Source organism: Sinohyriopsis cumingii, chromosome 7 (genome assembly GCF_028554795.1).
Source record: "Sinohyriopsis cumingii isolate HCF-2022 chromosome 7, ASM2855479v2, whole genome shotgun sequence".
Lineage (NCBI taxonomy): Eukaryota > Metazoa > Mollusca > Bivalvia > Unionida > Unionidae > Sinohyriopsis > Sinohyriopsis cumingii.
Genome location: NC_142967.1, coordinates 6,938,259 through 6,962,731, shown reverse-complemented (window position 1 = coordinate 6,962,731; position 24,473 = coordinate 6,938,259). Strand labels below are relative to the sequence as shown.

Genomic DNA, 24,473 nt, shown 5'->3' with positions numbered 1-24,473 from the left:
ATCACTGTAAAATTTATGACACCTAGGTAGTGGCATATCAAACTGCTGTGAGGCATTCACAAGATTCTGACACCTCCTGCAGCAAGTGCTAATTGAGGCATGCAAGGCCTATATTACTCTTCATACAATACATACATTTTTTTGGGGGTAAGATTGTTATCATTGATAGCACATTAATGTAATACAAAGGACACCCACATCTTATCATAGGTGTGATGCACTGTAGGGGGCAATGTGTATAAATAATAATGCAATGAAACTGTTGCCACTGGTGTATAATATATTCCTTATGTGCTCACTTATGAGTCCAGCAGCAAACTACATGTACCCAGATGTGCCGGCACACTTGGATCTGTGCCATTTTTTAGGAGTAATCAATAGAAGAAACAACATAGACCCTGATTTGCAGGTGCATTATGCAATGGCAGATCATGATCATTGTTCTTTGCAGACTTATAAGCGAGTATAGATGGTACACATGTTGCCTCTTTTCTTCCCATCATTTGAAGTCTTGCAAGCCATGGTAGAACTGACCCAACAGCACTCAAACGTTTTGATAAAACTTGTCTTGCAAATTGATTAGACCATTTTATTTTATTTTCCAATTGAAGAGTGAGAATTGATTAGTAATCTGTTTTTACAGCCATTCATTGATTAAATATGTATTCATAATTGGTCTTGTTCACTAGGAGAACAATAAAGATCAAATTAAATAGTTAATCATCCATTGCTATTGCCATCAGAGGTGATGACCTTGACACATTCTACAGAAGTATAAGAATTTCATTGGGGTAAAATCTGTATCGTTGTTTTGCTGTAAGGGTTGAATCCATTTGATTTTTTGACAGATTCATATTTTTTCAGTGTGGTCTAGAATAGAATAAGCATTTTAACAACAAATGTAGAAGTACACATATTCCAAATAGAATGTCTTCGATGTGAACAGTAATGTTGTTTGTTGCATACAGTGGATAGCAAAACATGTAATTTCATTGAAACTGTCAGCTTGTCTCAAGGTAGTTTGACCAAATTCAACAAAAGGCAGACTGACAAGATTTCAAATTTGTACAGATTGTGCTGATATACCATCATGATTTACCATCGGATGAATGTACAAACATAAAGAAACCTTGAAACAGATGTTTTTATAACCTATGCAGTCTGCAGTATAAAAATAGATTCCTTCAGAAAACATCATGTTAATCCTGATGTCTTGGTCAGCTGGTCATGTATTTCATTTGGATGGCAGGCAAGTGTCAGTCAGGCGTGTCGTCTAGGCCTACACTGTTCCTGTTGTTTTATGAAGTCCCTAGTGCTGTCAGTGGATTTGTTTCCTTAGCTGAATTGATTTGAGCAGTCTTTTCATTATATGTGCCTTTATTTAGTCATTGTACATTTGAAAAAGCATTGGCTTAATTTAAATTGAAGAGTGAACTTTTGTTTATTTGAAATTAAAAAGAAACCTTTAACCTCAAATGCAAAAATAAAAAGCTTAAAAAGTTTTAATTGACCAGTCTTTGGATAATGAGATGATTTTCTTTATTTAAAATATTCATGTTTATTTCAGGCTGCAAGGCCCAGATCCCCTGGATTATATCAGTATGTATGCAAATCCTGGAGAACCAGACAGGGGAATCCCTCCACACTGGCATTACATTAGCTTCGGTCTCTCAGATCTGCATGGTGATGGTAGGGTACATGAGTAAGTATTGTTGTCACAATTTTTCAAAATTTTGCATTGTAAAATGAAGTCTTATCATTCTGATTTCATGAGAGAAAAAAAAATAATTACCGTATATACTTGATACAAGTCAAGCCAAACTGAACACAAATATACTGTTCTGCTATAGCATAATATACCTGCAGATTAGGGTTTGAGTTTTTTCACTTATTACTCCTGACAAACAGCATAGACCCAGATCTTCTGGCACACATCTGGGTCTGTTTAGCTTGCAGATGGACTTGTAGGTGAGTATACATGTCCATCCATATTTTAAAGTTTGTACTTTATTTCATGGAAGTACAGGAGAGGTTTTATGACACTTCAGTAGTCAAAATCATTGAGACTGTTCCAGTAGCATTGAATAATTAGTGTAGAAGGGCACCTGTAGACACAAATCTAAATTGCTACTTTTGTGTGATGTACTATGCTATGTACACTACAGGGCCAAGTTGTTTGTATTCTTTGGGAAGGCAACTCCTTCACCTTAGGCTATCTCTGTAAGTTACCATTACAAAGCATTGAAAGCTGAAGTGTAAAGAGTGATGGAAGCAACTTACATATGTAGTATTCAGTGTTCGTTGTAGTATTTAGTGTTTATTGTGGCATGATGGCAAATGTTGAGACAAAGAAGTACCAAAATTTAATCTATTCTTCTATGCATTATCCTTAATAATAAAACAATAATAATAATAATAATAATAAAAACTCCATTAAACTGTTCTCAGACAAAATGTTCTCGAGATATTGTGCACACACACACCTGAGCAAGTCTTGGACTTTGAGAGAACATGTTTTGTATAATAAATTTTGATCACATTTTAAAGTGTTTGCAACAGTGTTCCCACACTACCAGAAAATTGGGAAAAAGTCAGGAGAAATGATAGGGTTTTTTTCCCTGACTGAAAAGTCCTTGAATTTCGCAAATATTGATGAAAGTCTGAGGAAAACCCGGGAATTTTCTGCCAGCACATGACACCCGAAAAAATCATGTAATTGAGTCGTAGCTAGATTGATTGAGCTAAATTTACTGAGTTCTAACCAGACAATTTGGAGGATGCAGTACAGATCATTTGGGTGTTTGCAATAAACATACGCTGAGCAAATCCAAACGCTCTGTGGATTAGATTCATCTAGTAGACTTTTATTTTCAAAGTCAGCTTGATATCCATATCTTTCCTTACATGGAAGGCATGAAAACCAGTCTAGCACCACAAGAAGCCAACATGGTAGTGGCAAAGCATAGCTGCTTACCAGATTCGCTAGCAAACTTTCAATGTTAGATCGAGTGATACATGCATGAAATTGATATGAAAATGACCTGTTTTCTCAGAAATTTTGATTATTATAATCATTATGTCTTTAATCTGCTGAAAGACAAGATAAAACTATGGCGTTCATGAAATGTGACCTGGTACTTGCGATTTGCATTGCTAGTTGCATGAGTACACAAACTTTACAACACATTTTCAAATGTAGAGAAAAAAATATTAAATGAAAGTCGTATACTGGTTGTAATAAAAACAGAATGAAAAAAACCCACAAAAGTTTCCATATTTATATATTCTGAGAACAACTTCTGGAGTTTTGTTGTATCACGTGACCACCACATCGACATGTGCTCTCTGCTTGATAAACCAGACTAGCTTGTTTTAAAAAAAAGTATCAGACTTTCATTTAATATAATTGAATTTCTGTACAACAACATTAAAAAGGAGTTTGTTGTTGATATCACATGACTATTGGACTTCCGATGTCGTCGTTTGAGATTTGTGAAGTCATGTGACTGGTAATGCAAATGGCAAGTGCAGGGTCAGGTTTCATCAATGCCCTAGTTTTGTCTAGTCTGTCAGTGGACTAAAGACATAACGATTAATACTTGCCATTTATGAGAAAATAAATTATTTTCATATTTCATACTGGTATAAGTCGATATAACGTACATTCAAATTTTCTGGGCCCACTGGTAAGTGACTACCATATGTTGCTACCACATGGTGGCAGCAAATTCCAAATTTTCAACATGCACTTACAATGACCCCAAACCCAAATCTCCAAATATGAAAAATGGGATGGGAATATTCGGAGGAAACCTGGATTAGAAAACAGACTGCTATTTGTTTTAAACCAAATTTGTAGTCCAAATTGTTGAGTCGCAGAGCTGAGATGAGAACATGTCATCCCTTGTATTTTATACGAGCCTCTGTATCAATACAGATTTGGGGACTGGTTTAATGAATGCAAGTTGATATTACAGAAAATTCAGTCCTTGTTTTATGACATTATATAACTTTGAAAGACTTTTGTCTAAATTTAAATCAACCCTTTTGAAAATGTTTTTGAAATAATGGATTTTTAACCAGATTGTCATAAGGAGATTAGGTTACTTGAAAAATCTTGTTTGGGATTTTATTGGCACATATAAATTCAGGGTTAAACTCTTTTGTTACAAGACAAGATTCAATTATTTGCATTTGTTTTTTTAAAAATATATCCTGTAATAGGAAATGTTTACTTTCTGTAAGATGCATTTATATATTTCTATAGAATTCTTTAGAATTAAAGGTTTGAAAGGAAACAAAACTAATTTATGTTCATTCAGTTAGCAACATAATGCAGTCAGCAAAATAAAGTTATAACTTTTATTCTGTACATTGAAATGACTTTACATGCCAATTTATAGGAATATAATCAAACTTGTTTCGTGCGATATTTGTTTTAGTTTTGTACATGATCATGATCATCTTTTGTGACTTTGATGTTCTTGGAGAGTCTTGAAAGAGAAAATGCATGTTTTATAATCTATAATGTTTTTTAATTCCATTCAGTAATTTTCATATTTGAACCTTGAAAAAATTAATATCATCCTGGAAAACCCCAGGAAATGACCTGGAAATTTATCTTTAGAAAAGTGTGGGAACCATGTTAGAAATATATTGTATTTTATATACCTTTTACAGAAGTTTAACATTTTTATTTTTTATATATATTTGCATTTATTTAGGAAGGTTTATCTTCTTAATGTTTTAATGCAGTTCATATTTAAATTTCTTTGGATCCATAATTGGCACGATATAACCACGTTTGTGCTGAAATGCTGTAAAATGCTAATACATACATGTACATACATACTCACCACTAGAGCTCTTGCATGATTAATTAGGGTGAATGTCATTTAGCTTCCACATTTTGTCAATAAACTAAATTAGATGTCTGGCACTAATATTAAGAAGTAAGCCTGTAAAGTCATTTAAAGGTAGATTTAATCCATTTTTACACTCCTGTTCAAATGATGTGTTCCATTGCAAATCTTGCTTTTCACACCTTGTTTATACTGCTGTAAAACATTCAGACAGTTGGATTATTAATGAAGTCATTATATAAATGGATCTAGATTTACTTCTGGTATGCTGCACTTGGCAGCCTCTGCTGCTGTCAACTCTGTTTGACAGCTTGAGAGTGGTACTGTACCAGATGTGTAATATGAGTTGATGTAAGTAACATCAGCTTAAGTAATTTTTATTCCATGCTTGCCCAGTTTTATTCACATTTATATTGATAGAACCATGGTAGTTCAGAGGTTAAGGCATTGGACGTGTGATCAGAATTGTGCATGTTTGATACCCAGCTTTGGATTAGCTACTTTGTCCTCGGGCAAGGCATTTGACTGCCCATGCTTCAGCATGATATAGCCATGAATTCCCATAAATATGACCAACACTAACCCAGAAATGTACATTCATTTCGTTAAAAAAGATTCTCAAACATGACTTGCAGAAGTCAAAACCTGACTTTGGATAAAAGTGCTGATTTTTTTGTTAGGTTAATTGTTTTTAACTTAGCTTGTGCTTTTGGAACAGCAATACTTTGAAGAATACATTGTGTGGAATGGGATTTGGAATATGCATGGGTACATGCAGTGGCTTGTAGTTGTGCTTCTTATAATGATGATGATTATTATTATTATTATTATTATTATTATTATTATTATTATTATTATTATTTGGGCAAAATAATGATGTTACAAGAAATGAATAGTACATTAAGGATGATTAGATAAATGGATTAATGGGGTAAACTGCGTGATTTCTGTGTTGCTTGCAAATGTCAATGTGGTGAAAAATGAGTTCAGCAGAGAAATAGCAATTTTTAATAAAGAAATCTCATTTATTGTTGTGGCAGACAAAAGGATAATTTTGCTTCTTATATCATAAGAATTATGACAATATCAATGTTGGATAGGATTTAGTACTTTCATGATGAATAAATCACAAAATGATTTTGATCCTATCTTGAATAACTGGTCCAGGGTTCTGGCTATGTAAAGATTTTATATGTAAGTACTATAGTATGACTATAATTAGGCCATCTTTTCATGGCTGAAAAAAATGTATTATTGAAAGGGAATGGCAGGTTTTTAATTGAGTTTGGTGATACTTGTCTTAATTTGCCTGTTATTGAAGAGTTGGAGCAATGCCATCATGTTATATGCAGGGTATATTGTATAGGTTAAAAAATGACTCTACCATATATACTTGTTTATAAGTTTATTCCAGTTGCAAACAGTTTAGATCCTGAGCCACTGTAGCATAATGCACCTACAGATCAGGATCTATGTGTTAAAAGCAAGAATATAAGGTATATTGCAGTATCTTTACCACAGGAGCTCTTGGAGTCCTATGCTGCATATCTTATTCTATGTTAAATTTTTATGAAAGTATTAAACTATTTTAGATAATACATATTTTCATTTTTTTGTTCTTCATAAGTGAAAAGATTTGGTTAGGTTTTGTCTTGGTGTTATACTACACAGCAACACTAGTAGATTATTTAGCGCTGAGACGATTTGAGTCAAGTGCCTTTCCGAGGGACACACCTTGGTAGCTGAGCTAATCTTGGGCAGATCTGATGGTAGGATTTGAACCCCTACCCTTTTGGTCACAAGTCCAGCATGCACACCACTAATCCATGACAACTTCCTCCTGACATACAGGAGATTGCATCATATCTATTTGACACTCTTGAGCCAGCATAGTCAAAAGGAAAAGATGAAGTTTCTCTTCTACTTGTAATTGTGTTTTTGTCCTGTTCCCCCCATACCCCCAAATATGAACATCATCCCTTCAATTTAGACAAAGCTGCATGTGGAATTTGTTGTTGTTTTTGGTGTGTTTTTATATTAAAAAATGGATTTAGCACCATTTTCAACACATGGTAGGTTATACATGATGACCTGTATATTTGGTGGAGAAAGAACCCGGGAAAAAAATACCAAGAAGAACCACCAACTCACTGGAAGCTGATGGCAAGCTTTCTCACATACCCATATTGGCCAAGTTGAGACATATACCTGTGTAGACATTGGTGAGAAGTATACAATTAGACCTGTCACCTTAGATCATTCTGTCACCCAGGGCCATGGTAGTCATCGTAGTAGCAATTCAGGTGTTTAAATGATCATAATAGATCATCGTAGGAAGTACTATTTCATATCAGAGTTATTTAATTACAAATTGTATCAAGATTAAAATGAATTAGTGGCCCCTCCCATTTTTCTAGAAGGTCATTGTCACCCCACTTTATATTTTTTAAAGGGTCAGAGATAGGAAGGAGAGGCTCTTAGAGGTCACATGAAGGTTAGATGGATAAAAAAGTAGATAAAAGAAACCACTTTCAGGGTTCATTTTAGGTTGTACTATTGACCCTTAGCTTTCATCTTTGGTGCAAGTGCAAGAAAGTTACCTCTATCGTGCCCAGTAGGTTATAATAAAAGATGCCTGAAAAAGGAGTTGCTTTTCACATGTATTTATTGATGTTTGCAGAAATAGTCTACATCGGGGACAATTATGAACAAATGGTTTTTGAGACCCCGATAATTTCTAAAGGTCACACTGAAAAATCAGTACTACCTTTATTTCTTTATTAAGTCCCTCCTTTATTCAGAAAGTTTCCCCTTTTTTAAGATGGAATGGGAAATCCCCACCCTCTTTTAAATCTTCAGTTCTTGTACGTGCAGTAATATAAATTGAAAATTTAGAACAAGGTTTCACACTACTGGACAGAACAGAACAAGGGAGTGACTGGATCATGAATTGTAACAGACTAAAGTGACTTAGTTTTGAGTAGCATACAAATCCATAAATATCAGTGAATGTGAAGTGATGTGGAACACCATCTAACATTAAAGTCTTCGAAACAACAAAACAACTGTTTGTTCTTAAATATGGCCTATGTAAGTTACCCCTTATCTGGTCACTGACTAGAACACTGGCTGATTCTGTTATCATAATGGAAAACACCGGATGGAACAGGAGCCTTTTGTTTAATTCCCATTTATGACATATTTTAGCCCAATTAATTGGACATTTTCCAAATGCATTACATTTCAGAAAGGTATTGAGGACAACTAAAACAATACAAGCTTTCTTAGCTTACAAAACAATTTGCAAGTCACTGAGCAAAGACAATTAAGAATTTCAGTTTACACTGTCTTTCAAAATTGGTACAATAGTCACTGTAATTTCTTTGACTGATTTCTTATTGAAATGTATTACATATCACAATATGCTGTCACAAGTTTTCACTATATCATGATCTAGTCTTAACCATATCTGTTTATCGTGATGTCAGAAAGCTGTAATGCAATACCTTTATTTTATTTGTATAAAAAAAAACAGTCCTTGTATTCCAGATGAAATTGACTGAGAAACATTTATTAGGATCAAAGGAATTGTTTCACAAAATGATTGTCCTCTCACTTCCTGATCTTCCTGAATTCTTCCTTTTTCATCCCAATCTGTCAAAAACATTTTTATTAAGATAATGTTTTTGTTTTGGATTGGATCTTTTGCACTCCTATTGATAATGTTAGGTTGTAGATCAGATCTGTTGCAACCCTGTAGAGAAAGCAGGATCAGTTTAAATCAAGTCAGTTGTACTCCTCCTGTACGTGAGTAGGTGTCAAAATCATGCCAATCATCTGATGGTAATGCAAGCACAGTAAAACTATTTACAGCTTGCCTTATTTTTACACACTGAAGACGAACATTCGACATGCTGTTTACATATAAGACCTGGGCAGTACTATAATGAGTACATTACATTGTCCATTCTTGTACAGCACTGGAAATATTATTGCAATAACAGCACAAGTATACACAGGAAATATGTGGTCTTTATTAGACAAAGAGAGAAAGTTGTGGACACCAAATGGAAATGGGTGACAAATTTAGCAAGGTATGCAGTCCAGACTGGATTAAGCTGTGTTTACTGTTTAAAATAAGATCAAGAACCACATTGCATAAAAAAAAATAAAAACATTTGAATTGTTGGAAGTCCATGAAATTCCATTGAAAGTTCTTTTAAAAAAGAAAATCACCAGAGGTGTAAGAACTAAACCGATATATCTATCACATTATATGCTGTTTATGCAATTAGATTCCACAATTGTACATCTTTAATCATCTCTGATTTAAAATCTGATTCATGATGGAACTCTTAGATTTTCCACTTTTTTTTTTTAATTCAGAAGCAATGGCACAGACGGTCCCAGTGGTTTTGGGTTTGAATTAACCTTCAGATTAAAACGAGAGCCAGGGGAGACAAATCCACCAACATGGCCTGCAACTCTGATGCAGGCATTAGCTAGATATGTGTTTCAAACAGGTAAACGTCAGCTATACTTTGATAATTAAGATCACATGTTAAGAAATTGTATTGGAATTGAGTTGAAAGTTGCAGTTGTCTGTTCCAGAAAAGTACGTTTTGAAAAAGGTCATTTTTGTAAAACAGAAAGAAAGGCATGTTAATTACAAAATGTGTTTGTGCTTATTAAGGTTTCATCTTCTGAATATATAAATAAACCTTTAGTTTATGGAATATCTGGGTCTGCTATTACTGCTATTAATATATAACATGTAGTATGTATGTGATTGCACTTCGCCTATAACAAATAACCAAAAGTAACTATTGACAAAAAGGGCAATACTTTAGAAATTTACGTTTGCTTTATTTTCTCAGATAATGCAATATATGCTGGAGATCATGTTCCATGGCACATGCCATTAGACGGAAGTGAGTCACGAATACAGCACATGCTGATGGCAGAAGATGCCCAGCTTCTACCTATCACTACTCCCTTTGGCTTTGTAAATTTTGTACAGGTAATTGACATAGCTATGTCCACCAGTCTCTATCTATCACTACTCCCTTTGACTTTGGAAATTTTGTACAGGTAATTGACATAGTTATGTCCTCCAGTCTCTACCTATCACTATTCCTTTTGGCTTTGTAAATTGTATACAGGTAATTGATATAGCTGTGTCCACCAGTCTCTACCTATGACAACTCCCATTGGCTTTGTAAATGTTTTACAGGTAATTGCCATAGCTATGTCCACCAGTCTCTACCTATGACTACTCCCATTGGCTTTGTAAATTTTGTACAGGTAATTGACACCACTCAGAGTAAAAGTTGTGCGACAGTGAATATAAAATCTAATAAAAATATCGGGATATTGTGCATTAATATCAACTTGGTCTTGATACATAAGACCTCATATTCCTGAACTTTTTAGACACTGACCTATTGGTGAAGCTTTAATATTAAAAGACTGGACATTATTAACTTAATAATATTAACATTAACTTACAAGAGGGTCATAACTTCATTATTCTACTGGATATTAAATTTCATTGTAATAGATTTGGTCCAAGAGTTGTATCTAATTTGTCTAATTTTGAGCTTGAGTTTTGATGTCAGCATTTTTTTTATCCCACCCATATGTTATATGTGTATACATGACTAATGCTATGTCTAACTGTAAACATTTTCATTTCCAAAGTATAATTGTCAAACTCTTCAGAGTATTTCAGCCAGACTTGGTATATCTGTCAAGCAAGTTCAATTTTCAGCATTCTGTATTTTTTTTTTGTTACCATGGAAACAGAGAGTAGCATAAATAGTATATAATTTGTGAGGGCAGGACCAGTAGGAGTCTATCAAAGCAGGGGAGTGGGGCGATATCATCTTTAGATGACTGGTTTTGTCTTTTTAATATCAGCAGATTTTACTATGAAAAACCTAATGTTATGCTGTAAAAATTTAGTGAACAGGGATTATTATTTTTAATCTTTTACATAGAAAGTTGCATTTGTCTTAACAGATTGTGGGTGTATGTGCAGAGGAATTGAATGCAGCACAACACTGGAATGGTCCAGGAGTGATAGAGCTGATTCGGACAATACCAAGGTAAATGTTATCCAAAACTATCGTTCATATCAAAATTACAACTGAATGGCAGAATTTGACTTTTATAGCGATCAGTTGTCTAGAAATTAATAAATTGCCTTGGACAAATAAGTAACAATTCTGTATCTTCTGGATTCTCACATCTGTTTGGGAAAATGGAACAAGACAAAAAGAACTGCTTTTGATTTCAGCTTTACTGGTCATAGACCAGAAGAGTTGTGCAATGGCATGTCGTCTGTCATCTAGCATCATGTCCTGGATCCATCTGTCCATTATCACAAATTTATCGTAAACTACCTGGAGGAATGCCTTGAAACTTCATGTGTGTTCATTCTGTGGTCTTGGTGGTCATCTTCATAATCTGATCACAAGTCTTCCTAAATGGAGAGTCATGTTGACATAGCATTGCTATTCCTTCGGAATGGATGGGCATATTAATATGGGTCTTTCACTGCAAGACTTTATTTGATGTCTGAAGAAGTCTTAAATGAAACTGGTACCAATTATGAAGTCCATTGTGGCCACAATGGCAGCTCTTTTGAAAATTTTATAGCTACTTTGAATAGACAGTCATATCAGCGAGGGGTTTTTAACAGAATTTTATGATGTCTAGTTGGTCTTAAATACGTCAATATGGCCACCACAGCAACCATTTTGGAAATCTTGTAATCACTAACTTTCAACCTACCAAAAGACTTCTTGTGATATCTAGTTCTCATTTAAAATGGGGACCACTCCAAAGGCCTAAGTGGTTAGAGCATCTGCCTTAGATGTAGGAGGTCAAGAGTTTGAATACCGGCCAAGTCATACCAGTGACTTTTAAAAACGGTACTAGCAGCTGCCTTGCATGGCACTCAGCATTAAGAGGTTAGTGTTAGGACTGGTCAATAAGGTGTCAAGATAATGTGACTGGGTGTGACATGATGCCATATGTTTGTGACATGATGCCTCAGTGCTAGAAATCACTGTAAACTTACTGCAGACATCGAGCGATATGACTCGGATTGTTACAGCTACGTTAAAAATCCAAATCACATACACAGTATAAATTAAAATGATGCTGATCTGACCACCATTATGGCCACCATAGCTGCCATTTTGAAAATCTTGCTATTGCTACTCATCCTATCTGGATGATGGTATCAACTATAGGGTTTCATCGAAAGGACCTCTTTTTGGCTCATATAGTATCCATCTTTTTAAATAACTCCTGCTGTTAGAACTGTATTCATCCAACTAATGTCTGGAATAAATTAACAAAAGCATGTTTCTACCCGAGAATAATTATGTATTTTGTTTATTTTGTAGTGCTGGTGGTCCTTGGCTCATATCAGATATGAGAAGAGGAGAAACAATTTTTGAAATTGATCCTAGTCTACAGGTAAAACTTATGGATATGTACAATGTATGTGCATGTGTATTTATATTAGATCTGTGTAAGCACTGACTGTTAAACACAGAGGAACCCAGTTATTATGAGCCCTTGGGAAGTTTTTTTTTTTCTTTCAGTAGAGACCAAAGTCTGCATTACCTAAGTATGTTAACAATGAGATCTGACTCAGTAAAATGTGCAACACCATCAGCAATGTTTTGCATTTTGGTATGTGTTATGCATGAGTAAATTAAGTGATCCCTATGGGCATGAAATTTTTCTTTTTACAAGCATGAAGTATAAGTTCCACAATGTATTTTAAATATACCAAAAGTTGTTTGTCAAATACTGATATAAAAGTTAAATACATTTTTGGAATTATATATATGGCCAGTTTATTTCTGCTGCAGGAGAAAGTTGATCGTGGGATTGAGGTAGAAGGTTCAAATTTGAGTGGTGTCAATAGCAGGTGCTCTTGGGAAGAGCCAGGGGAAGGAGAACATGACAACTACTATGAGGATGACAAAGAAAACAGATATCACTCGGAGAGGAGGGACAGTAGTGGTCTTGATAGGCCAGACATATCATTTATGGGTAATTTAAAATTATAGACTTTATTAATGCTAATTAGTTTATTGTATTATGTTAGAAAGTGTTGCAAAACTGTTTGCATATCACAGCACAACAGCAATAATGTTACCTTTGTCTATCTGTGTGCCATACCTTTGTTACATTTTATTCTTGGGTCAGTTTTCAGGGACAGTAATATGACAATTGTTTCCTGAACTCATTTCTTGTTTTATTCATAAGTAGCTCACATACATTGAAAAATTAATATTTAAGCCTAGTACCAGAGAAACCCAATAAATCATTCAGATGTCTGACATGTAGCATGGGTCCTGAATGTTTTAAATACACTGATGTCATCTATTCTTAATTTTGCAGAATTAAAGTATTTTGCAACAATTCCACAGTCAAATAGAATCCAGAAAAATAAAAAATTGTTATGCTAATCGATGCGTGTGGTAGAGCAAAATTGTTTTTCAGATAATTTCACAGACAGATTAAGAAAAGACAAAAAATCAATTCAGAGATAAATACATGAATTACACAGTACAGCATTCCATTCTAGGGCAGCTTCATGCCCTCTGCAGGCTGTGTGGAAGGGATTTTAATATTGGTCATGGTGGTAAAACAAAGAAACCTTGAATTAGCTTGTATTACTAACTCCAGTACTAAGGTAACTTATTTTTTACAGCAGAACTAAATTGTGGACACAAATTTTATAAATGCAGAGGCGTTATTTACCGAGTTCTTAATAGAACACAGACTGCCCCTAGCGGTTAAAGACTACATTGGTCCTTTGTTTAAATGGATATTTCCTGATTTCAAAATTGCAAAAAATATGCATGTGCAAGAAAAAAATCATCTAATATTGTTAGGTGTTTAGCAGAAGATACTTCACTTAAAATTGCAGATGCCATGAAAATTGGGCTGTTTAGTATTGCAACAGATATGAGTAATGATTATGACAAAAAGTTGTACCTAGTCTGTGTAAGAGACTTTGACTATGAAAAGGGCAAAGTTAGAGTGCTCTTCTTTCATTACCAGAAATAACAGTAGATACCACTGGAGAAAACTTTTTTTTATTTGCTTGATATTACTTTAAATATTATAAGTTGGCAGAACTGTATGGGTTTTTCAGCGGATACTACATCAGTGATGACTGTTATTCATAAAGGAGTTACATTGTCTGTTTTGAAAAATGTTTCCATCATTATTCATATCAAGTTGTCTCTGTCATATGATGCACCATACTGCAGGAAAGGCTGCTGATAAATTAGGAGAACTCCTGAAGTATCAAGTCAGCACTATACCTGACAGTGTACTTCATGTGGACATAGTTGATTTTTTTCATCTTCACAGCTAAAAGACCCAGTAACTGGAAGATATAAATTTCATCATGTTTGTCAGGTCATAAAAAGAATATTGGTTCTTTTACCATTCTAATGCTGACTGTGAGAGATTGTTTAGTATTGTTAAGAAAAGTAAAACTGAATTCAGATCCAGGCTCTGTAACCCAGCAGTTAGTGCTCTACTGGTGTGCAAAACATAGTCTGATCTGGTACAAAGTGTTTTGAAATGCAATATGAGTCTGTTGATTTTTAAAGCTCGATGTGTTATATATGAAAATTTTAAGCACTAATTGATGTTAAAAAAGAGGGATAAATAAATCATTTTTTACATATGCTCATTGAATTTTTATCATTTTATATGTGGATTACTCTTTTTCTATCTGGATAACTCTTTTTGTCCGCTTGGATTACACTTTTTCATTGCCAGGGGTTGGCATGTATGTAGAATGGTTTTTGGAGTATAGTTTCTCTATGTGAAACAACTGTGTGCTTAAAAGGAGACAGCAGCACTGTAAATTGGTGAAAATGTTGGCAGAAATGAAAAGAAAAGAAAGATGCAAGTCATTCATGAGGATTACTAATTTTCATGTATATAATTCTGTCCAAAAATGTTAACGGAAATCAATGTTCATGACTTTGAGGAATGGATACGTTGTTTGTAACAGTTTGCAAATTCATGCTATGTATATTTTGTACAAGTGTGTTTATGTCGATACTCAGATTTGATGAATTAAGAGGAGACTCGCATGAATTTATTTAAGGTAAGCAACAGTTGAATTTGTGAAGTTGGATCATAACCGTTGTGCCCTCTGCTAAAAGTAAACTAAAAATATATTGGAACAGGCACATTAAAATCTCTGCTGCTGTTCATAATTAACAAGTATTTTTTGATACCCTTAATAAAGGAAAGATATTTTGGGACCACACCCACCTTATCCAAGAAAACAAGTCAGGTATAGGCAGTATGTATGGCTGTTTCTTATGGTCTGTATTTGTCAGGTGGGAAGCTAAACAAAGAAGTCTCCTTTCTGACTACATTTTCAACATCAACAATTAAGATTTTGATTAAAGATTTTTGTATTTGCATAGATTTTGTAAGACTATTGATAGATTCTCATACTTGTCATCCTGCAACATTCATTTTTGACCTTTGGTTGGAGTATACTTTACAGCAACGATTTTTTTTTATCAGTAGCTTGACATGCGGGCCTTGTTGGTTGCACTTGCAGTTTGTATTATTAATAGGAACATTATCTTTTGAGTGTTGAAGCCAAAATTTAGCTTTGATATGGATTATGACAGCAGTGACAAGGGTATTTCTTATTACAAACAGAATCGGAAGAGATAAAGGCCACATTGAAGAGAGGTTTGAATGGCAAGTCTGGTAGTATGTATGGTGGAAGAGATACTCAAGAACTTGAGTTCAAACAGTAAGTGCTTTTATTTTTTTTACATACTCGCTTATAAATAGAGTCCAACTGCAGACAGCACAGACCAGATATTCTGGTGTATAATGGAACAGCAGATCTGGGTCTGTGCTGTTTGCATTTGTACTCAGTATATATGGTACTGCAAAATATAAAATGTTCATAAAAATCTTGCAGGGTAAAGACTATAAATTTATATAATAGTAGTTTATGATTAATTTGCAAAGTTTATAAGTCTCATATGACCATCAGTTGCCAAGCTTGCAAAAATAGAATGCTAAATATAGTCTGATATAATTCTTTTATGAAATTTTACATCTGGAATAGTTTCCTCTGTATGTCTGGAAAAGTTGCTTGTGCATGTAAATACTACCTATAATATAAATTTGCACGATATAATGGCTATTTCTTGTATTTTTAACATTATAAAAATTAGACCATAGCCATCTGATTTTGTATTAAATCTTGAATACTGTCCATACACACCCAAAAACAACCACCACAAATTCAGTTTTGTCTTTGCAGTAATAACAGTTTGTGTGGCTTGTAACTAAGGTACTTTGCATACAAGAGGAAATTAACCAAATTTTACTTTTGCAGTAACAGAAATCACTCGAGGAAACAATCTTTTGATAGTTCTGGCAGCTCTGATGCCCCAACAGAATTATTGCGAACACGTACACTCGACTTTGTCCATTTGAAGTTCAATTTAGAAGCAGGGTCACTCCTGCCACTGGCGTTAAGGTAATTTTGAGAGCTTCATATTCATTTTAATTTGTTTTGGTCATTTTATCAAACTTTTTTTTTATCTTTTTGCAAAGAAAATTATATGGAAATAATATTGAATAGACTATTTTGTTCCAAAATTATGGTGAGACTTGTATCTGATGATTTAAATTATTGGAGAATTTTAATGTAAGAAAATAAATACTTTTTGCAGATCTCTATGCCTCAAACACCTTCAGAGTAATATATGATGGAATGAACACTTGTCCTAGAGAGACAGTTCTAATGATTATCTGTTCTTGTTTGGAAGGTAACTAATTTAAAGTGAAAAAGTCATATTTGTTCCTTTTTTATTATCAGGGGGCGATTACGGCATGGCCGACACTTTACATATGTGAGTGCTATGAATGATTCTGCAATCACATTAGTGTCTTCAAGTGTCCATGGTTCCATAGCTGATGAACAGCATCCATTTGCTGCTCATGGGCCTTGGTTGCAGGTAAATATTATGTGATTTAATAATGGCATAATTCTGTATTAAATATTTGTATTGAAATTATTAGGGTCGACAAGTTTGTAAACAGTTCTGCTCTAGAAACAGGGTATCCTTATTTTAGCTTTATTGAATGTGCAGTTTTTAAAACTTTTACTTCAGAATGCTGCCATGTTGTTTTAAAAATGTACTTTAAACCAATTTTTTGTTTTCCTTTGTAAGAATTGTTTCTCATTGTATTGTATTCAAAACTGAGTGTATTGAAGCAAAAGGGAGATAATCCAGACTGACAAAAATTGCAAAGCTTTAGGGCACAATTTATTGCATATAGATTAGGAGAGAGAGGGAGATGAATTTCGGATCTGAAGTTCTTACACATTGGAGGTGTTAAAGAACATTGGGATGGTTTCTTTGATAAACAGAAACGTACTAATCACGCTAACCGTATGTTTTTCAGGTTTTAATTCCAAATGAATTTATTGAAGAGATGTTAGCAGACCTTGAGGAACTGTCAAATCCAGATGAAGTAAGGCTTACTATTTTGATGATAAATGCGCAGATTGTTTGGGTTCACAATATGAGTATAGCATGTTTAATATTGACTTGGTTATAAGAACAGTCATTTCGCATTAGCATTATTTGTGGTATTGCATCAGGCTTCAGAAGTACAAAGCATTGCACCTTAATTTTTGTCATGATAAACTTTGGATATAGAGACTTTCTAAGCTCTTGCAGTCCACAGACTGGTTTGGATTCAAGAAATCTGTTTGTGTATGAAGATCCCAGAAAGAATAAAAATTGCTGTCTTGTTTACTTCTGTAAAATAGAAAAATTTATTAACCCTATATGCAGTTTTCCTTTGGACAGGTGGTTTCTAACTGAATGCTTTAAACGAAACAGTTGAAAAGATATTTATTTGCATTAGAAAAAAGACTTATCTGTGCTCCTTTCTGTTTCAGAGGTTGCTGCCAAAGACTTTCAGATGGCCAGAACGAAGATTGTGCATCACAATTTTGCCAGATGATGTATGAGTGGGGAAAAGTTGCAAGCACTGAGACTTAAGTGTGGTGTCTATCCCTGATATTAAGGAAGTGTCACAGTGGATTTGAATTCTTACTGAATAAATTGGAGATTGTGTACAAAACTGTGTGTATAACATTAACTCTGATATTGTCAATAAATGGATCCAAAGACAAGGAAGAAAGCGGCAGTGTTCCCATTTTGCCATGCTTATCAATTTTAACCATTGATATGACCTGTTTTCAAGGATACATACAAACATTATATGTCCACTTAGCCATAAATGGAGTCCTGTGTGGATGTTCCCATTCGCAGGACATTCTGATATTAAGGATCAAGAGAGGCTGAATCATGTGGTTGTATTGTGTCAGCGTCTGTCTTTGTGGGTTTCTGTTACATGGATAACTGAAGTACAAAGATTGATGTCATGTCACAAGATTTGAATGCTTGATATATTGTTGACCGTGCTAAGCATTACTGTGTTACCAAGAGATGTCCTCTGGAACAAACTTTTTCATTATAACATATCTTGTTTTGGACCAACAGGAAGATTTGTGAGTGGAAAAATTTGCTTTTATGTCAAGCTGCGAGACAAAGGAGAACGGTAATCCTGCTTCTTTCAGACACTGTGTGTCTGTGCTTGCTTCAAAGACTTTTTGCTCTTTCAAATTAATTTGAGCTTTGATGTCAGCATAAAAAGACTAAAGACGTGGATACACACTGTTTTTAGCCATTTACGACATGTATCAGATATTAAACTTTGAACAGTATAAACTTGGATGCTTTATGCATATTTAATGATTTCAAGTGAACAGCACAGATCTGAATCTGCTGACACAATTTGCAGTGACATCTAGGTCTGTTGTATGCTTGTTAGGAATAGGTAAATACAGTTGAACATTTTATATTGTCAGGCAAGTTTTCGACTGTGTAACTGATTGTTACATGCAGATTTACTGCGTTTTTCTTGATAAAGGGACAGTGAACTGCAACTTTAATGCCACTTGGTCACCAGCATTGTACCTCGGTAACATAAATGTGGAACATAAACTCCTGCATATTATGTCTATACATGTCTATTGGCAGTCTGTTGATTAATCAGTACTGCATATTTATGTCTTCTTTGAAACAGCATGACATGCATTATCCTCACAAAAGAAGGGGTTACACTGCAAAAGAAAGAAAGAACTGAATTTTGAATATATCGGCATTTCTTTACACCAAAATGATTTATCAGCCTGTAAAATTAGATATATGATGGTGTTGACCAAAGTGATAAGCTGATTTGTTTCTGTTCCAAAGTTCATCAGCTTGTTGAAGAGCAAGCATGGTTATGTTTTCATGTGCACACAAATGCATCTTTAGTTATTTAAAAGCACTGATTCATCAGAGATAATCTGTTTTAGTTATCATTATTTTTATGCCCATTTATGTGACCTGTTTTATTAGGTTCGTCACACCTGTCGTCAGAACTAATATTTTTAATGTTTGATCATGCATTTTGTTACCTGTGGATACTGTTATTTTTATTTTCTACATAGATCATAAACATTTATGAATTACATTAAGTCTTTTATGTTTAAAGCAGAAAAAGATGTAAATATCAATGTACCTATATGTACATATAAATTATACACATACTGTACATATTATATCTTGCGAGGCCACTCATAAGAGTCATGGATGTATAAATTGCTGTATTATGCCTCTACCCTTCCCACCCCACTCCACTTCCATTATATTTAGACGTCGTTAAGCGATATAATCAACCAAGTTTAGTTAGGATTCAAATCTGTGTCAAGAATAATAGTACACATTGTAAGTTGGGATTCAAATCCGTGTCAAGAATAATAGTACACATTGTACGTTAGGATTCAAATCTGTCGAGAATAATAGTACACATTGTAAGTTGGGATTCAAATCTGTGTCAAGAATAATAGTACACATTGTCTAACTCTCATGCACCGGTACCCTAACCCAAACAACCACTCATGTCCCCCACCACCCCCTCCAACCAGGAACATTATTGAAAGTAAAGACTGGAGCTGCATGAGAACTTGCTCACTAGGCTGATGAATTAAACTCTCATCTATACACACAAAAACCCCTACACACAGTTGATACCAGCTATACACACAAAAACCCCTACAAACAGTTGATACCAGCTATACACACAAAAACCCCTACACACAGTTGATAAAGGCTGTGGTTACATAAGAAGGCATCATTATTATTTTATTTCTTCCAGCATATCTGAATATGGCATGAAAGAGTTAAACTTTAGTTTTTAACTGTGTTGTCTAGCCATGTGCAAAGCTGCTAAATTTTGCTTGGCTTAGAAATTTAACTATCCCTTGATTTAAATAAACAAGTTCCATTGACGACATAGAATGATACTGTACGACTTGTAGGATTTAAATTGTACCAATTTGATTTTGTTGGCTACTGTACAACTTGTAGGATTGATATTGTACCAGTTTGATTTGTTGGCTCATAGCCTGTTTGTAAGGAATAAATAACAAAATAAAATGTATGCATAGGCATGTATCATAAACTATTACTGCTTAAAAACTAAAATTTGACTGTTTTAAAATTTAGTATTTTTATGGTAAACATTAACATAGTATATTTACATATGTATTAGGAATATATTTAGAAAGTAATAGTTCTATAATGCAGATGGATAGAGGGCAGGGAGTTTGTCAGTACTAATTATGATTATAATTCATAACGACACATTTTGTGGTTTTTTATTTTAAAGCTAGGTTTAGTTACAATCGATTTATAGTAGAGTCCCATTTGTTTTGCATTTCTGTAATTTCACTAAACAAATTGACATGTCAGACTTGTTTTTCTTTGGTTGGTATACATTCGAGTCAGGTGTTTCATCTTTCCACTATGTCTAGGTCTATACAGGTCAATTATTAAAATTCATAATTTATCCATTACGTCTTCACTGGAATTAAACCATCAAATCCATATGATTGAAGTTATGAATCTGAAAAATTAATTTCTATGTTCATAATCAAGGTCTTTATTGATGAAGTGTTGTTAGTCATGAATGTACTGTTTGCAACATGTTTTTATTTTAATTTAGATTACAACATTCTTGAAATAATAGAAATAAGGATTGGGCAAGTTGTTTCATATGGCAAGATTTTGTAATAAATGCTGAACCATTGCCTAGACATAACTCGATCAGGATGTGTAACTATCTGCCCGGGAGGTATGGGTAGTCATCACTCTGGGATTATATCTGAACACTTGTGTACAACATACAATACCAGATGTTACAATTTTTTGGAATGGAATGGCATCTGGTTTTCTGCATACAAACAAAATATCCAACCGTTAACGGGGGTTTTCCTTGATGCTGACTTGGCCATCCTGGACACTAACCCTGTATACGTGTGTGTGTGTGTGTTCAGTCAAGACATGGTCTGATTGATTAAAACAATTCATAGTTTGTCATTTAAAGCACACATTGAGAAAAGGACACATTTTAATGCTTTATCAATGATGACAAATTGCATTCCAAAACAAGAATTGGTGTCAGAATGGTACATAGTGACAAGAAGTCTTGTATATCAGAATTTAATGTAGATACATAAAACACTGTATATTTTGCAAATTTTCATGTGCCACAAGTCAATACAAATAGTAATAATTTTTTTCCTGTTATTTTTTGGGCAAATGCAGCACTTTTCTTATCCTTATTAAAATGTTTTAGATTTTGGGCACTTACAAAGATTCAAATTTAAACCTTAAATTATTTGTACAGCTTAAAAAAGATAAACAGCATACCAAATAACCAAGTACATTTACAGTGTGTACTTGCACACGTCTTGCTTGAAGTACAAATTGCAGAGACCCATATATGCAGTCACAGGATACAATAGCAGATCAGGGTTATGCTGTTTGTTAGGATTAAACAGTAGAAGAACATGAACCTTAACCTGTTAGCACATAATGCAATAGCAGATTGGAGTCAGTGCTTGCATTTGGATCTGACAGTTTTTTTTTAAATGTTGCACTCTACCCAATTGGTAGCAGAGAGGAAGTTTTAAATGAAAATCATATAGATATGACCATTTTTTAATATATTTTTATCTAAGTGTGGCCTACTTCAATTGTTATAGAGACCAGAAAAATTATTTGGCATACTCAGATTCACTAAAATTGATTTATTTCACAATTCATGTGAATATTTTTCTGCATTTTTTTTTTATATACAAAAGATTGTCATATTCTCAACATGTATCAACCACAGAAAAAGACGCAGACTAGTTTGTTGCCATGTTGCAGTTCTTTTTCTTTAAAAAAAATAATTTTCACTTTGACTTTTTCTCAACTTGTGTAAATTTTGTCATTTGTTTCAAGGGAGAATGTAAATAAATTTTGATTTTAATCCTTCATTTATTTAGCCAGTAACTTAGGATGGATGTTTCATTAGTTCACGTACTTTTATGAGTAATTTATTCATAAGGAAGCGTTTTATTGCAGTTCCTGTTTTGACAGAAACTTTTTTGTTGAAAAAATTATTATATTCAAAATTGCATCAATTTTAGTTATTATTTTGGGGTTTTGTTTTAATTGATGCCTTTGTTGGATCACTAAAATTAATCAAACTACACATGAATAATGCTTCATTGTTTCAGAAATATTGTGCAATGTCCATAGTTTTATGATACACCTTTCAGAATATGTTATGTTTTTATTTGACACTTTAATTTTTGTATCATTTATATTGATAATTCAGTCATTTTGACATCAAGATATTTTATATTGAAATATGTTTTCTTGTTGGAACGATGCTTGTGCATTCTTGCACATTATAATTGTATCTGAGAAATGTATTGTAATCTTGTATGAGTTGATCTAAACTAATGAACACATCATGTGACCTTATTTCCTTTTTAAGAAATTACACAGGAAAATTCATGCAGTTTTGTTTTTAAGGCCAAGTTCTTTCAAAAACTAAGATAAAAACAACAGAAAAGCACAATAACATTCTTAAAAGATGTTTAACTTCAGGTTTTCCAGACAGACTTCATTTCTGAAGTTTAAGAAAAGTTTTATTAAACCTATTAAAAGTTCATATTTGATATTGTTTTTGATTTGTTGTGCTTTTTTGATACACCAAAAGTCAATAAATTGTAAACTTATCTTCCACATACATTTTATAGGTAAGAATTATTTAGTAAAGGCTGTAGTATGTGTACTTTTCAAAATACATTGCACCTGTGATTACATTAGGGCACTTGTTACCTTTTTATGTCATATCTAGTTTAGAATTTGTTTTTAAACATTGTCAAGTGCACGTACACGTTATAATTTACATGGAAAAATGTATATAGTTGATGAAAGATCATTGTGAAAAAAATAGGTTCTTTTTATATTGGTGCACAAGATTTTCCCTTTTAGATGCACATAAAAGGCTAACATTTACTGATCTTTATTTGATCTTGGAGGCATGTTTGAAATTGAATCAGTTGATTGAGTGGAGTCTGATAAACTTTTTTCAAACTAAAAATCATGCAAATTAAAAAAAATGTCATATTGACAGTTTGTGAATCCCATATTTATGGTATTACATACAACTTTTGCATTCAGGCATAATGTTATTGCATGCTGATGATCTGTGTGCCTATTCACTCATATATAGGATTTAGGGTTTTCTCTGTGTATTATCAGCATGCATTCATGCTAAATATGCATTAATCTTTACTTGATGTAGAAAAATTTTAAACTTTAATCTCAACAAATGAAATGATTTCCACCCCAGATTGGAAATATAAGGTTATGGTCTGCGTGTTGAGCTTAAACTGAAATGAAAAACTATAACCAATATATTACACAATTGTTGATGACAACTGCCTGCAGCCGGAAAGCAAGTGCATTGTCTTGCTTTCCACCACGATGGACAAATTCTCCTTAAGTTCTCATCACCAAAATCTTTAGATCACATTTATAAGTGAACGAAAAGATTAGTTTAAAAACAATTATCTGTATTTTATTTGTTGTAGACTGAAATTTGTTATTAAAAGATTTTTTTTTCTTTAAAAAAATGATGGCAAGTTGTTTATATTATCAGAACAATTGTAATGGAATTGTGAAAGAAAAAAATAGACAAAGGCATGCCATGTATGTTCTAGACAAATTGTGTAATTGATTGAAATTCTTGGGATTGGTTTTATAAAACCAATGGTAGTTATGGGCAGCAAGGATGTTATGTGTGTGAGAGAGGATGTTTTGCTGTGGTTTATTTATCATAATATACATGTTTGTATTTAAAGTGCTGGAAACACTTCATAATACAGTCACAATAAAAATGGAAATGAAAGACTACCAGGTTTCTGGTTTTATTATCTTGTGTATTTATATACCTAACCTTTTCTTTAGCAATCCGAAGGTTATTACTTAAACCAGATGTGTGACCCAAAGATGCATTTTAGAAATTTGCGCAAACTAGATATGTGACCCAAAGATGCATTTTAGAAATGTACGCAAAGCAGATACGTGACCCAAAGATGCGTTTTAGGAATTTATG

At 33.6% G+C, this 24,473-nt stretch overlaps 1 protein-coding gene across 2 annotated transcripts in view; it reads left to right on the top strand.

The window, feature by feature from the left end:
* The window catches only part of LOC149794691 (suppressor of fused homolog), a 47,593-nt gene extending 23,322 nt beyond the window's left edge, over positions 1 to 24,271 (top strand). Inside the window, exons 2-12 of one of the 2 annotated variants that reach the window (XM_089964299.1) lie at positions 1,568 to 1,702; positions 9,252 to 9,385; positions 9,740 to 9,882; positions 10,884 to 10,969; positions 12,278 to 12,350; positions 12,752 to 12,935; positions 15,591 to 15,687; positions 16,285 to 16,428; positions 16,771 to 16,909; positions 17,361 to 17,429; positions 17,863 to 24,271. In XM_089964299.1, the coding sequence (XP_089820425.1) occupies positions 1,568 to 1,702; positions 9,252 to 9,385; positions 9,740 to 9,882; positions 10,884 to 10,969; positions 12,278 to 12,350; positions 12,752 to 12,935; positions 15,591 to 15,687; positions 16,285 to 16,428; positions 16,771 to 16,909; positions 17,361 to 17,429; positions 17,863 to 17,934 (1,276 nt within the window). In that variant the 3' untranslated portion in view covers positions 17,935 to 24,271. Of the gene's footprint in view, positions 1 to 1,567; positions 1,703 to 9,248; positions 9,386 to 9,739; positions 9,883 to 10,883; positions 10,970 to 12,277; positions 12,351 to 12,751; positions 12,936 to 15,590; positions 15,688 to 16,284; positions 16,429 to 16,770; positions 16,910 to 17,360; positions 17,430 to 17,862 lie in introns of both variants that reach the window. The other variant, XM_089964297.1, reaches the window with a different exon arrangement.
* The last annotated feature ends 202 nt before the right edge of the window (positions 24,272 to 24,473 follow it).